The following is a 16,012-nucleotide window of genomic DNA, read 5'->3' as shown; positions in this document are numbered from 1 at the left end:
CAAGTCTTTAAAAAAATGATTATCAATACCCAAACCTCCTGGGGAAGATTTAGATCTCAAATAGCATAAAATTTCAACACTGATGAACACCTGGTCCCCACCACTCAAAAGACGAAAAGCAATTAAGGATGAAGAGTAGTACTATCAGCGTTCCAGGTGAATCTGTGGCCACCTACATGTAACAATGAGGTTCTCAACTGGGGATGACTGTGCCCACTGGGTGACAGTTCCAGGCGCCCACAGACACCTGGCTGCCACAGTGGAGGTGGAAGGGAGTGCTACTAGCAGATCCAAGGACACTGCTCAAAGCAGGCAGTTAAGCCCGGCAGCTAAGATGCCCCCAGTCCACACTGCTGTGTCTGGGTTCCACCCTTGGCTCCGCTCCCAACTCAGCTTCCTGCTAACCAGTACTCACAGAGGCAACACTGACGGCTCAAGTACCTGGGTCTCCGTGATTCACAAAGGAGACTGGACTTAAGTGTTCAGATCTGGTAGGAGCCCCAGCCTGGTGCTGGACCTTATGAGCACCCATAGTGTGAGTCAGCAGATGGTAGCTCTCTGTCTCTCTCCATGCCCGTTTCTAATCACACACACACACACACACACACACACACACACACACACACACACAATGCTATTACATACAGAACAGGCACCTGTAACAAAGACTGATCCACTCGCCACGCCCACGGTAGCAAGGCTGACAAGGGCTGAGGAGCAGACACACCCAGCCAGCTTCGGAATCCTGAGATGACCTCAGCTCTGGCCTCCTGCAGTCCCGTCACCAGACACTGGGTGACCCAGCCTGGCTCCCCAGCAAAGATCAATGCCCCTCTGGGTTTGTTTTTGTTCCTGAGACTAGCCAGCGCAGCACCTGCCCAGGTGTGTTTTCAGAACCTGCGCTCTCTTTGGCAACAGTAAGTTGGCCAGTGTCAGTGTGAGTCTAGTTTCTTCATGCTTCACATTGGTAAAGCACCTAGAGTCTTCTCACAGGAAGAACACTGGCTTTACTCCCCAGACAGCCACTAACGGCTGGGGTCAGGCCACGCTGAAGCCAAACGTTGGCAATTCCAGTTTGTCTCCTACGTAGGAAGGACCCAAGTACTTGCGCCATCACCGGCTGCCTCCCAGGGGGTGCATTAACAGGAAGTAGCATCAGAAGTAGAGGAGCCACACGGCTAACCCAGCATGTGAATGTGGGAAGTGGACAGCACATACGACAACCTGCCCATCACGCCGAACGCCCTGGGCCATGAGAATGTGGGCTGTGGGCATCCATACAACAACCTGCCCATCACGCCGAATGCCCTGAGCCATGTGAATGTGGGCTATGATGTCAGTAACCACTGTCCTGCCTCAGCAAAGCAGACCTCCTCAAAACTGAAATTAACAAGAGCACAATGGAGGATACGCAACGTCTCAAGGAAGCTTTTCTACTTCGGCATTAGTGTCCACAAAACATTAATCATTGTGGAACTCTTGACAAACATATAATTAGTGATTCTACTGAAATATGAACAAGAAAATGAATTAATGGAAAAACTATTACAGAGAGGATGTCTTCATTATTCATACAAGCATCGCTCATTCATCAACAGAACCCCCAGACAGGTACACTTGTAATTAAATTCATTCATGCTGGATATTCTGGTGGCTTTCGGCAGTTAAACCACAACTTTAAACACATCTCTCAGTTCTGCCCAGTGAAGACGGACTGGAAGGCATTTTACTTGCCAGGGTATAAACTGAATGGATAAGTTTGAAGTGTTCAAATAACATGACGTGGGGCCTGCTTCTGTCCTCTGGATCCAAAACTGTGTTTTCATGTGCAAAGTTCTTAATATTTAAGCCCCTTTCCACCAATTTACAAGCTCAAAGTATCACAGAAATTGTGTTTGTTGTTGTTGTTTTTATTGCAAAGTCAGATATACAGAGAGGAAGAGAGACAGAGAGGAAGATCTTCCATATGATGATTCACTCTCCATGTGACCGCAATGGCTGGAGCTGAGCCAATCCGAAGCCAGGAGCCAGGAGCTTCTTCTGGGTCTCCCACATGGGTGCAGGGTCCCAAGGCTTTGGGCCATCCTCAACTGCTTTCTCAGGCCACAGGATGGGAAGCAGGCAGCCAGGACATGAACCATCACCCATATGGGATCCCAACGAAACATGAGAATGGAACCAAGGGAGATTCCTTTCATCTTTTGATGATGGCATTGGCCAAACTTTCTGAAGTTAATTCATATCCTTTGCAAGAGTAAGGGAAGAAAGGAATTTAAGAATGACATGAATATGGTAAAAGAAATAGGGGAAATTCATTCACCAAAGTTAGCAAGAAAACACCTAATTCTGAACACAGTCCTAGTATCCTGTCCTAAGTAGTTATGAGAACAATAAAAACCAAGAACGCATCAAGAGTTGAATGTGCAGAAGTGAACATGTGGTACCTTGGATAAACTTCCTTTTTTAAGATTTATTTATTTTTATTGGAAAGTCAGATATACAAAGAGGAGAGAAAGAGAGCAAGATCTTCTGTCCGCTGTTACACTCCCCAAGTAGCTGCAATGGCCAGAGCTGAGCTGATCCGAAGCCAGGAGCCAGAAACTTCTTCCGGTCTCCCAGTGCAGGGTCCCAAGGCTTTGGGCCGGTCCTTGACTGCTTTTCCAGGCCATAGCAGGGAGCTGGATAAGAAACAGGACAGCCAGGATCAAAACCTGCACCCATATGGGATCCCGGTGCGTACAAGATGAGGAGCTCAGCCGCTAGGCTACCGCACCTGGGCCTTGGATGAACTTCTTTTAAGGACAGTTCTAACATGTATAGTAGATCTCACAGACAGACGTTCCTCCAAGAGCTAAGTACACCTTCCGCAGCAGGGGCCTCACAATGAAACTGACCCTCCAAATGATAATCCAACAAAAGGTACTGAGGAAAATTAGCAGAGAGTGGGCATTTAGCTTGGCAGTTAAACACACCTAATGCTAGTGTTTTGGCTTTGAAGCCTGACTCTGAACACTGCGCTCAGGCAGACCCTGGCAGGCAGCAAGGATGGCTCGGGGAACCGCTGCTCCGCCCCGCGGGAGAGCTGACCGTCTGCCTCTGGCTCCGCTCAGCCCAGATCAGCCACTGAGCGCACTTGGGGAAGGAGCCGGAGCAGAGTAGTATTTTTTCTCTCTCGAAACAAAAAATTATGGAATTCTTTTAGGATCCAATGTTGGCTAAGCAGCCAAGTAAAAGCCTCCATCCCAAGCTAGTCCACTAATCTTATTTAATCCTGACTCTAAAATTATCAACAGGCAAGCATCCCTATTCCCAAGTGCAAAAGTACACCTTTTCTCATCTTTTCTAACACAACCCCCTCCTTGTTTTTCATTGCCAAATTTAAGACGCCTTTTTATGAAGACTTTTTTTTTAAAATTTCTGTGACAGGCAGACTTAGAAAGACAGAGGTAAAGACTGAAACCTTCGTTGACTCATTCCTGAAATGGCCACAATAGTCAGGTTGAAGCCAGGAGCCAGGAGCCAGGAGCTTCAACCAGATCTCCCATGTGGGTAGCCAGAGTTCAAAGACTGTGTCATCTTCTGCTCTACTCCAAGGAGCTAGATCGGAAACGGAACAGCTAGGACCTGAAGCAACATCCATATGCGATACCAGCACTGCAGGCAGCAGCTTAACTCGCACACCACAACACTGGCCCCTCACGATGCTTTTACACAGATAGGATGTTAATCCTGAAGAGCAGATTGCAAAGCTGGGGCAAAGCTGGAGCTTCCGCCTGTCCAACGCCTGTACACTTCCGATCCACGCTGGGCCATGGCTGGGCCACAGGAACTCTTACCACTGCAACTGCCGGAGTCAGACAGCAATGATGTCATGAGAGCAGATGCCAGGTTTAAACTGGGGACTCATATTCCCTACCAGAGTCCTGGTGGATACACGTTCCAAACAGCTTGCAGCAGGACGACATTAGCCAACATGACCGTTCCGGAGCAGAGATGTGCTTGGGGAGAAGTGGGACCCTTCACTGAGGGAGCTCCGGAAAACCATGAAGAACACCCCAGTGACTGCCGGTGAGCACTGCAGGGACAGGGAATCCTGCCCCTCTGATACGATGAGCACTTCTCAGAAAGCTGATTTCCTTAAGGCCTGACTTGGACTCCTTCCCACTCTCCTCTCTGAGGTTGGGCTGGTAGCTTCAGAAACCACATTTTACAAGGGAACAGAAGGTACTTGTCTTTCCTAAGTAAAAAGCAGACCAAGTACAAATTAACAGCATGTGCAAAAGCCAAACAACATTTTCCTGCTGGGATTTCCGTGTTTCTGGGGCGTGGCGCCCTTTACTTTGTCCAACTTCCACACAGTGAAGTCTTCAACCTGAAAATGATTTGCTAGCTACCTACGGTTTGACGCACCTCATCGAAGGGTCTGGAAAAGCACAGGGCTCTCTGAGGCTCCTAGGCAGCCGGTCTGGGTCCAAATCCTGACAGTCACCTTCTAGCTGTGTGACGCGGGGCCAGTTACTTAACATCTCTGTCCCGCACTTTCTTTAGCGAGTAGGTATCGTTATACAGTCTCATTCACAGGTCAGTAACAGAATCAGATCAGTTACCGAGTGTAAAGTACTTAGCAAATTCCAGGCACACATATCCACAAACATCCCATGCTTTACTCTCATCAAGGAGCTATGCAATGCTTCCCAATCAAGGGGCAAAGTTAGAAACGCGTCTCCTCTCACTCCAAGGGGAAAATAGTCTATGTGTATAAGAATCCGCCATCAACCTGGAGAACCCTGCAGGGGAAACAAGCTGACAGATTTTATTTCTAAGATGCAAAGCTGTTGAGGCCCTGCTCATGTGGACAAGGGCAGTACAAGCGACATGAAGAACAAAGCCTCCACAAAGAAAATTCCTCCCAACACACTAAACTAAGAAAGAGCTGGGTTCAGAGGAGAGAGAATAAGGGTTACAGGGAACAACACCTGTCAGACAGTCCCAAACAGGAGTCGGGCGGGTAGGACACCCGATCAGCAGCTTGGGGTGAAGGCACAAAGGCATGGAGGAGGACTGGGTAACAGATCCTTGCAGAACTCGTGGGAGGGGACAGCAGTGAGCCAGTCTTGAAAACTGACCCGAGGAACGTGAACTTGAGTCTACCCAGCAGGCAGGACACACTGAAGGCCAAATTTTGCAAACATAAAATCCATCAGGAACGGGAGAAAGCAGACCTTACCAACCCAATGCGGGACACTGGGCCTGGGAACCACAGTCCCAGGGCTGAGATTTCTCTGTTCCAGGCACTGGTGTTCCAGCCACCAGCCAAGGCTACACGGCTGTGGCTTCCAAACCCAGTTACTGTAACCAACCCTTCACTGCTGCTCGCCTGCTGTGTGCCAAGAGCTTTGTAAACCTTATCTGGAATTCGCCTAATAACCATGCAAGGCAGACACTATTATGTCCACTTACTGACCAGACAGTAAAAGCCCAAGGAGGCCAGATAACTGGGCTGGGAGCCCACAGGTGTGAGAGGAGAGGGGCTGGGGTTCTCACATTTAAGAAAGGCAAAGAGGTACCAAGCTGAACACACACTTCCCTGTGGCTCACTCCTTAAAGTTCCCTGCAAATTAGACAGAAATGATGGTATCAGTTACGCCGAATCCAATTCCGTGAAGCCCATGAGTCATAAGGTTTCCTGTGTCCCCTCAGTCACTGCAGAAGAGCAGAGGTACAGCTGGGACTCTCCGAGGGGACTCTGAGTCCCCCCCCGCACCCCCGCCCCGTATCCCACAGCCCTTTGGGTTAAAGGGTGAAGATCACGGCCAGGCTGGTCCGTGCCTGAGTTGGATGGGAGGAGAGAGGGAGACCGCCAGAAGGGCAGGGGTAGTGGGCATCCCCCTCCGCTCTGCTCCAGGCTCCGGGCTAGCAGCAGCTGCCCTGCCCCCAGCTTGCAGCTGCCCCTCAGGCTCTGCTGTCCCCAACAGGGCCCGGGAAGGGGGGCTGAGCACTTGACAATAGAAATTTCGGGGGAAATTACACAGAAACGGCAAGACACTGTAACTCCACCAGGCCAAAAGGCAAACAAGAGCTAACTGATGTCCTGCCAGGATGTGACCTTGGGGTGCTTGCCCCCTCCCCTCAGGCCACCACTTTCCACACTGAAATGGCCGGGGAGGGCTGCCCCAACTCTCCACTCTTGTCTAACAAAGGTCAGTGGATAATATCACAAACAAACAGCATGCTACGGGTAAGTGAGGCGTGGGGACGCTCTTTCAGACTCAAAGAGCAATTTGAACAACTCCAGGTAGCAACCAGGTGCCCTCTCAGGCAAGTGAAAGAGGCGGGTGTTTCCTCTGCACATCCTTAGAGCTCAGTGTGCTCCAACCCAGAGAGCCCGCTCTGAGGAACAGTCCGTTTTGTGCACTTCCCACTGACAATTTATCCCTTGAGGTCTTAATACCTGCTTTCTATATTTGGATTATGAAGTCTAACTTGCGGACATTTTATTCTGAAAGCCAGAGTGCTCATTTATGTCTCTAAGGTCTTGTGCTGGAACAGCCAGCATGCCACACCTATGCCCAAAACAGAAAACAGCAATGCCAAGTTCATCTGCTGCTTACTGGCCCCTACTGTATTCCGGGCACTGTACTTGGGGACACAGAAGCAGGACCCACCTCAAAACACCACCAAGTGCACACAGCAGTCTCGCCACTTGGCCGGCTCGCTGAGCCTTCTGACTGCTTGTTTTCTCAAAACTCCTTCGGCTTACTGACAAACCTATACTAAGTTTTGGCCAGAAGTAAACTTTCTTTTAACAACTTACCTTGAAAATGCTGAAAACACAAACCTCTCCCCTTAAGTGCACACATAATTAGCTCAGGAGAAGTCATAAAAAAATCTAATGAAGGCCATGAAGAAACTGAAACTGGATTGGGGAGTTGGGCGGGCTCACTCTCCAATCCCGGAGCGTGTTTTGAATGAGCAGCAGCCGCTGACTGGCACACACCTCGCCAGCGCCCCACTGGCCACAGAGCCCTGATCCAGCGGGCAAGCGCCGACAGGAAAGCTGTGTCTGCAGCACGCCCAGGAATGAACACACGCGTCAGCTGCTGCACACTCCCAACCTAGAGCGGCGTGGCCCGGGGCTTCAGTCAGTGATCGCGCTGGGTTATCACAACAACGTGGGCTGGGGGGATTACTGTCATGTCGTAGGTAGGGCCCATTAGGGCTGCTCTACAGGACAGCCCTAACAACAAAGAATTCAGGGTTCAGAAGGAACCACAGGTCTGTGAATTGGCTGTGTCATTATTTGGCTCTGTGTGCATAAAGCCAAGACGTGCAGCACCTTCCTATGTAACCGTTCTAACTTCTAGCAGTAGCATCAAGCAGCTACTCACCAGCAACAGGTTGTTAGGACTAAACCATGATGGGAAAAGTTAACAAAGAACCACAGGCCCCTGCTTAGCGACAAGGAGGCCCTACAAGTGAGCTATGCTTGGCAATACGTCTCTTTCAGTCTTTCACGCTTACTGTATCCATTTGAACAAGACACTACATTTTCTTCACTGGACAGCTTAACAAAAGGAGCTTCTGCTCGGAGGGAGCAAATCCCCAGCTAACACACCACTGCTTGCTTTCCATTCAAAGGAACCATGTCCAGGGACGGAGTGCAGAAGGCTGATGGAAAAATTAACACGGTAACACCAATACGACACCAGACCAAAGTCCAACCTTGACTGAATGAAAACTTCTGAGAAACACTAGGGTGACAGATAGCAAAGATACAAGGCCCTTGACCCTACACCAAGCTCTTCAACCTTGGGCACCGTGCGTCTGCGTCTCTACATCTACTAAGAAGATTCTCACCCAAAAGAAACGCCAAGGATGGCGCACACAACGGTTAAAGAACAATTTCAACATCACATTCACCACTGAAATAAATCCAGCAGCCATGCCTCCTTACACTGAGCCATACCGAGTGCAAAATGCAGGGTCCTCCTGGCTTCAGCCGCAGAGCTCACTGCCATGCCAGGCAGCTGTGGCTGTCGGCCTCAAGTTCTCCCCACTTGCACTAGGGGGCAGCGCTCTTGCCAGGCTCCAGGTGGACCACAATCCCCCCCCCCCCCATACAAACTCCATGTCTTCATCAGATTTCCTAAAGTACCGAGAACATCAAAAGAAATGAAACAAAAGCCAAGTCAAGCACCACAGCCCTGGCAGCAGAGCCTCAAGTTTTCTAACAGCTGAAAGCAAACACAGGAGCTCACCGGTTCTTGACACAACGGGACAAGTTCCAACTCCCACAAAGTCCCCTGCCTCCTTATACCCATGAAAACAGAGGCCAGTGGAGTACCAAACACCAGCAGTTCACAACTGCACCCAGCTCTTCTCTGAACAAGTGAGAACACGTACGATGGATCACCAATGCCTTGCCAGTCCACCTCAACCAAGGCTGGGTATCGGGCACATCACTTGGAAAAACAAGACAGCCCTACCACTCAGGGACTTACTGGTCACCTGGGACATCAGCAGTTGTCTGAGAACGCCATGAAAGCAGAGGGACTTGAAGGATTCTATCCAATTAACTCAAACACAGCAGGTCAGGGGACACTGTGCAAAACCCACCAACGTGCTTTGGAAGAGCCCTAGGCTGAGCTGGAAGCGCAAAGCAGCCTGACACCCGTCCCTGCTCCCCCACCCGCTTGCTCCATTCGTCTCCCTCGAGTCAACTCAGTTTACTTTAAGCCACTTCAAACCTCAAACTTAAACAGAATTTATTAAATAAACAAAACCAAGAAAGGAAAGGGAGCCAAGAAACCACAGCAACTCTCGAATCCAGGAGGGGATACAAAAAAAAAAGGTTTCCCAAGCTCCCAAGTCAACCTTCAAGTAACTGCAGGGTCCCGCCCTCTGCGACCCCCAAAAGAGCATCGGTCGGTTTGTTTCATCTCCTAAACCACCAGCGGGTACCCTCCAGGAACGCAAATTCCCCAAACTCGCCCAGAGCAGACAGCAGGGCTCCTGTTATGCACCCCATTCTCTGGAATTAGCCGGACCCCTCCTCGGGCACTTGTTGGGGAGGGCAGGAAGGACCCACACAGTGCCCCCCGCCCCAGCTCCGGCCGGCGGAACAGGGATCGCCGCCGCCCCAGGTTCCAGCGGGCTCGGCACCCGCACAGGAAGCCGGCACGTTCAGCAAAGGAAATACCAGAGCAGACCTTCTGTGGGAGCAAAGCGCGTAGGTCCCAGGGAGAACCCGACCCCCGGCGTCGGGGCGCAGACCTGCCCGGCCCGGGCCGCCCGCGCACGGGGAGCGCACCTCCGGGCGCACCGAGCCAAGCGAAACCCGCCCGACTTACTCACCGCGAGCTCCAGGAAAGGGTGAGTGTGTGTGCGGGTGGGGTGCGTGAGCGCAGGGGCGCGGGAGAGGGCCCGGGGCACTCACCTCAGGGAAGAAGTTGTCCATTGTGGCGCGCGCTCCGCGCTGGCCGGCGCCGGCTCGCGGAAGTCAGGTCCGGGGACCCCGGGGCGAGTCGCGGCACGGCCGGCGGCGCCCCGCGGCCATCGCCGGGCCCCCGGGCCCCTGCTCCAAGTCGGCCCCTTTTGTTCGTCCGGACCCCGGTCCCTAACTCATCCGTCCCAAGGGCAGCCTTTTGTCTCCGCTTCCTCCGAGTTTCTCACTTCGGGACGGTGCGCTCGCAAGCTCCGGGGCACAGCTGCTTGCACATGCTTCCCGCTCCCCAAGGAGTCGGCGAGTGCACCCAGCCCTCCTCTTCCTTTCCAGCGCGCTCCGGCCGGTCACAAAGCGAGCCCCAGGCGCTCTCCCCGTGCGGGCGCGCCGCGGTGAGCAGTCGGGCGCCGGGCTCGGCCGCCTCACGCCCGCACCGAGACTCGCCGACGGGCGCGCGGCCCCGCCCACACGCCGGACCGGGCCCGCCCCAGGAGCCCGGGCCCCGCCCCCGGCCCCGCCCCAGGAACACGCCGACTACGCCTCCCAGGGCCTGCCGGCCTCGCCCCCAGGAACACGCCGACCACGCCTCCAGGGCCCCGCCCCCAGAAACCTGCCGACCTCGCATTTCCGGACCCCGCCCCCAGGAGCCCAGCTCCGCCTCCCGGGCCCCGCCTCAGAGGCTGTTGACCACGCCCTCAGGAGTTCTCCCCACCCCGCCTCCCTGGGCCCCGCCCCCAGGAGCTTTCTGGTCACGCCCCAGGAGCTCGCCGACCCCCTCCCAGGCCCCGCCCCCGGAGGTCCGCTGACCACGCCCCCAGGAGCCCGGCCCCGCCTCCCGGTCCCTGCCAGGCTGCAGGAGCGGATGGGCGCGCGGTCCCCCAGGCACTCCACCCGAGCGTGGGCGGCGGAGCCAACGGCTCTCTGTGGTCGTGCCGGGGGCTAGACAGTCACTGGCGCAGAGGAGGCTGCATCTCGTGGAAACGGCTCAGCGCGCACCCTTCGGGCTCCCCACCGGACGCCAGGGAAGGAAGCGCGCGGCTGCGGAGCTGCTGGCCACATCAAAGCGAAGACAGAGGCCCACGAGAGCGTTCTGGAAGCCGGCTTCCCGTGTTGAGTTGCTCTTCTGCCATTTTCATAATGCGAGGAAGTACACGAGGACGTGGTCTGCCAAAAAGTAGCTCTTGGTCTGGACCTAAGGGAAGCACACGGGCAGGTGCAGGGGGTTGAGGGGATGAGTGAGCCGACCACTTGGTGCCCAATCCTGCCAACCTCACCCTGCCCAGGGCTCCCACCGGGACCCCCAGGCGACGGCGCCTGGCCCACGGAGCTGAGCTACGGCCTGTGTGTGACCATCAGTGCCAGGGCCGTGGCCATCAGCCGGCCCAGAGGTTGTCACATCAGCGTGGTGAGGTGCATCTGGCACAGCCGCGCCGGTATCCAGCAGTGCGGAGCACGAATGACTAGGTCTTAGCCAGGCAGAGCTGCCTCTAGGGAACTTAACAGCTGCACAGTCACTGCTTCTGGGGTCCGTAAGAAGGGCCACCCCCTCGCCCCATCCCAGGTCTTCTTTTTTTTTTTTTTTTTTTTTTTTTTTTTAAGATTTTTTCATTTTATTACAGCCAGATATACACAGAGGAGAGACAGAGAGGAAGATCTTCCGTCCGATGATTCACTCCCCAAGTGAGCCGCAACGGGCCGATGTGCGCCGATCCGAAGCCGGGAACCAGGAACCTCTTCCGGGTCTCCCACACGGGTGCAGTGTCCCAATGCATTGGGCCGTCCTCGACTGCTTTCCCAGGCCACAAGCAGGGATCTGGATGGGAAGTGGAGCTGCCCTAATTAGAACCAGTGCCCATATGGGATCCCGGGGCTTTCAAGGCGAGGACTTTAGCCACTAGGCCACGCCGCCGGGCCCTATCCCAGGTCTCTCACGCCCCGTCTCTCCCATTAAGTGCCCGCTCTGGAGGATTTATTCTTATGACACTTGAAGAAACTGCATTGACATTGCGTCTTTTTCACCATATGTTTTCCCTTTGGGGTTACAGAAGCTCGCCCAGGGGCGGAGCAGCTTTAAAACTAATGCATTCGAGAATGAGTCGGGGAGTGTCCTCCGGTCACCCTCGCTGGGACTTGAGCCTCTTCTGAAGCCGCCGCCCCCCGACCCCCACCCCAGTTACAGGGCGAGCTAGTTCAGGCTCCCGCTGTGCTAGGCCAGGGTTCTTGCGTACAGGTTAGCGCGCCTACGGCTGGTGGAGCCACCCAAGGTGGTGGCCCGGGCTGGAAAGTGAAGGAGGAGCCAAGATAAATACCTCCAATCGCAGGCACCAAGCGAAGTGCTTAGTCAGAGTCCCGTGGCCACTGTGTTCAAAACCGGGAGTAGAACAATTATAGTCGTTATGGCTTTAATCAGCTAGCATCTCTACAAGAGAAATTACCAGGGAGTTTGTTTACGGGAGCGTGTGGCTTCGTTCCCCGAGTGTCAGAGGAGCCAGGGATGTATTGGGCAATCCTGGCTGTGTCATTTCTAACCACTTTTTAGTCCTGGCTCCTCGACGGTAACAAATGTGCCACATTTAAGCAATGTGTCTGTCATAGGTGACCCTAAGAAGCGGTTGCTGGGGTCTATAGACCCTCCCATATTTTCCCCACCACCTCGATTTTTTTTCCGTAAACCTAAAACCGTAGCACCCTCCTGTAGTCTGTTTTTATAAGTCATTTAAGTCAATAGCATTAATAGTTGTCCCCAACTTGACTCATATAAAGAACGACAAGCCTGGGGTGAGTGTTTGGATCAGCAGTTAAAACACAGTTTGGAAAGGCTGTGCCTTATCAGAGTGCTTGGTTAAAGGAATAGTTTGCAGTCCAGCTCCCCGTGCTGATGTGGGAACCCGATGCATGCAAGGCAAGGACTTTAGTCATTACGTGACCGCGCGAACCTGAAAATACACTGTTAAGAGGCAGGTGTTTGGGGGTAGAGCATTAGACTTAGCTGTTCAGATGCTGGCGCCCAATATCAGGAAACCTGGGTTTGCCTGATGCCTGGCTCAGGCTCCTGGTGGAGGTTCCTGTTGGAGCAGATCTTGGGAGGCAGGGCCACGCATGGCAGATGGGGCCAACCTCAGCCACTGTTGTCGCTTGGGGAGTGCACCACTAGGATGGAGGCCTTTCTGTCCCTCTCCTCATTTCTCTCTCCTCCCTCCCCTACCCCAAACACACAAAAATTCAAGAATCGTGACTCAGATCAAATACATGAGTTTGAGTTTAATGAATCACCTTTTCAAGTTCACATCAGTGTTTAGGAAACAAAACAGAACTGGTTCCTATATCAGCTTTAGAATGACCCCCCACACACCCCAGGCCTGGCAGTGAAAATCTGTCTGAAACCCAGTCGTGGACTCTGCGACTCTGCGGCATTGGAGTGCCTGGGCATTTGCATTTTAATAAGCACCCAGAGGTACTGTCGCAGCCCTGTAGCAACACTAAAATGAGAAATTTTGAGGGCCTGGAAAAAAACAAGAACCGCCACCGCACGGCAACCGGCACACACCCACCGAACGCACACACACACACAAACAAAAAGCCGAACCAAAAAGAAGGAGCAGGCGAACCAAAGAAGGGAGGCAAAGGAAAAAGCCAAACAAAAACAAGCCAAACGAAAAGGCGGGAGGGCAAACGAAAAGGTTTATTGCGGAAAGCGGGCTGCTTATATAAAGTTCTCCAATCACTTCTCCCCGTGGGTCCACGGGGCGCTATCTGATAGGCCAGCAATCGCAGCGGGAGCACATTAGCCTATCCTTGTGACTTCCTGCCTGGCGGGGCAAATCCCGCCTCCTGACCCTCGGTCAGCCGCCATCTTGTGGCCCCTCATACGCATGCGGTCCGCGACTCCCCACAGGGTTTAAGAATCACCATTTTGGGTTGTCAGAATTCATCAGATTTTCTATAAAGGAGCCCATTTTCAAAGAAAAAAAAAGAAAAATTTTAAACTGTAGCATTAAGACTGTTTAACAAACAGCAAATTGCATGCTAGTTTAAGTATTCTAAGCAGGATACCAAACCTTAAGTATTTGGGGCTTCATCGGTTGTTACAAAGGACCCTGTTACTTAAACGCAGGCTTTGACAAGATTGGACAAGAAAGGCAAGTATTTAAAATCGATAGATTTCTAAGAATCCCCCCACCCTGGTTGCCTTGCTTTAGAAGTTAAGTGCTTTCTCTAAGAGAACTGTGTTTCCCAATTGGCAAAGACGCTTGGGCGAAAATGGCGAGCTCTCGCCTGGGAGAGGTGATGGAGGGACGAGGATGTTAGTGCTACAGTGGGGGCATTTCTCTGGGGCAAACTCTGCTGCTTCTTTCCAAAGACATCAAGCTAATGGACTGTTGGATTTTCAAAAGAAAACACACTCAAACAGCTCCATCGCAGGTCTATTGCTGAGTGGTAAAAATTAACCCACAATCGACACAATGTTCTCTTATTGATTAGCGCGTCTCCCTGTCTTAAGGGAGAATTATGTATGGGCATGAGTGAGTTACACAATTGGGTTGTCCTGTTTTTGTGGTCCCCTTTGTGTATGTGTGGAGTTGAATTCAGATTGCCTTCCCTTGTTGCTGCTGCTAATCTGAATGTATGTTCAGGCACCGGTCTTCTTTCGTTATCTTCATTTTTATTAAGTACTCACCACTTAATTGCTGTAGAGTAATGGTTTAATTACTAGTTACAGAAAGGGAAAGTTTTGGAAGGTACTTTCACACAAATTAGAAGTTAACAACTGACACAATTCTCAAATCGTTTTTTGCTTCATCAGCTAAAAGTGTGTCCCTGCTCACTTACAGTCATCAAGCACTGAAGCCCAAACACAAAAATAAAACAGGGACAAAACCCTCAAATGATCCTTTTTGCCAGCTGTCGTTTTTCTCAGCAACATGAGCCAGGGACATAATTTATTCCATCAGAGAGCTTTTGATGGGCAGTTAATTCCAACCAAATCCCTGTCACTTCCAAATATAACAAGATTGCCTTCAAAAGTGACATCCCACACAAACGTGGTCTGTTGTTCTTGTAAAGCAATCCATTTCCATGCTGGATGTAACAAATAAATACAACAGATAAATAGTGAGGAATGCTTGAAAGCCTGAGACCCTGGTGATGAGACCCGAGGCCTGCTCGGAGCTCGCGTGCTCTTCTCTGTGATGTCTGTGTGGCTCAAGCCCCTCCGCTCTGCGTCCCACGGCCCGTGGGCGGCTCATAGGCTGGTCTCCCCTAGCTGATCCTCTTGTGCTCCTGGTACTCAGCACCACGTGCTGACCACTCCCAAGTCCTGTGGCTGCCATTATTCCCCTTTCTTGCATCGTAAGCCTGTCTAGCTCCTTATCCAACTCAATCCATGTGATTCCATCCTCTCTCTCTCAGATTGTCAAACAGCTGATCTGGGTATTGGCAATTGACCTTGTGAGGATGACACTTGTCTGCGCACTTGCTGCCTAGCAGGTGCCTGCCACCTGAGGGGGAGATCCGGATTGAGTGCCCAGCTCCCAGCTCCGACCCGGCCCAGGCCTGGCCTTTGTGTGCCTCTCAGGAGTGAGCCAGTAGATGAGGGCGTTTGCCTGTGCTCTCCCCCTTTCATAAATACACGTATGTATGACTTTAGTCCTATCCCAGTTGTTCCCTAAACTGCTGCTTGGCCACTTTTTTTTTTAAACTCGTGGCTGTGCTTTGTGTGTCAGAGCTTTTATCCTCAACGTGACAGTGTTAAAGGTGGGACTTCACAGAAGTAAGGCTGAATGGGAGGTAATCAGGTCACACAGACCAGACCTCAGAAAGACCACCTGGCTCTTGGGAGTCACAGAGATCTGCAGAGCAGGCTGCAAGAAAGCCAAGTTTCCCAGTGATCTCCCCCTTTGCACCTGCCTGCGTCCCCTTCCACTGTTCTGCCTGGTGATGATGCAGACAGCAGAGTCATGAGCAGAGCGAACCTTCCCTTTACGTAGGACCAGCTCAGTCATTCTGGTATAATGACGCAAAACGCGTTAGGACACCCCTCATTGTTCACTGTCTGTGTTGCGGAGTGTGAGAGAAATCACACTGGACCCAACTGTAGGATATTAGGACATGTCTGTATTGCCCAAGCTTGGTGATGGTAGCTCCTGCTACGCTCCAGCAGCCACTGTGCTGAGCAACAAAAGTCAGGGGTTTTTAGGCTCTTGTTCTCCAATCAGATTGACACCCACACAGTACAGAGCTTCCCTGTACAGGAAGCAGGAAGGGAGTTATCAGAGCCCAAAGTTTTCTTACAGTTAACCTAGGCTAGTACAATGGGAGGCAGGAGGGGCCAGGTGTGTGGGGGCCTCTGGAGTCATTTCTGCGCTTTCAGTTGTTCTGAATGGTGCAGAAGGCAGGAGCAGCATTGGTGCCCTGTCCACTGTCAATTAACCTGACAAGTGGGTGCAAGCCGTCGATGGCTGCACCCCGTTACACCTGTGCTTCATTCCCCAAGCAATTAGCTCTTCAGTGCCTTCTGATCTGATCCTGTCTCCAGCCTCATTCCCCTTTTAAGTTCACCATGACCTCAAA

The 16,012-nt window shown here is 52.2% G+C and overlaps 1 protein-coding gene across 1 annotated transcript in view; it reads right to left on the bottom strand.

Annotated features, from left to right (window-relative positions):
* Positions 1-9,898, bottom strand: part of MYO10 (myosin X) — a 201,656-nt gene extending 191,758 nt beyond the window's left edge. Inside the window, exon 1 of the mRNA XM_004583754.3 lies at positions 9,437-9,898. Within this exon, the coding sequence (XP_004583811.3) occupies positions 9,437-9,457 (21 nt within the window). The 5' untranslated portion in view covers positions 9,458-9,898. The remainder of the gene's footprint in view (positions 1-9,436) is intronic.
* Positions 9,899-16,012: the final 6,114 nt, after the last annotated feature.

The sequence above is a fragment of the Ochotona princeps genome, chromosome 23 (assembly GCF_030435755.1).
Source record: "Ochotona princeps isolate mOchPri1 chromosome 23, mOchPri1.hap1, whole genome shotgun sequence".
Taxonomy (NCBI): domain Eukaryota; kingdom Metazoa; phylum Chordata; class Mammalia; order Lagomorpha; family Ochotonidae; genus Ochotona; species Ochotona princeps.
The sequence above is the reverse complement of the archived record's forward strand: the minus strand, read 5'-3'. Positions and strand labels throughout refer to the sequence as shown.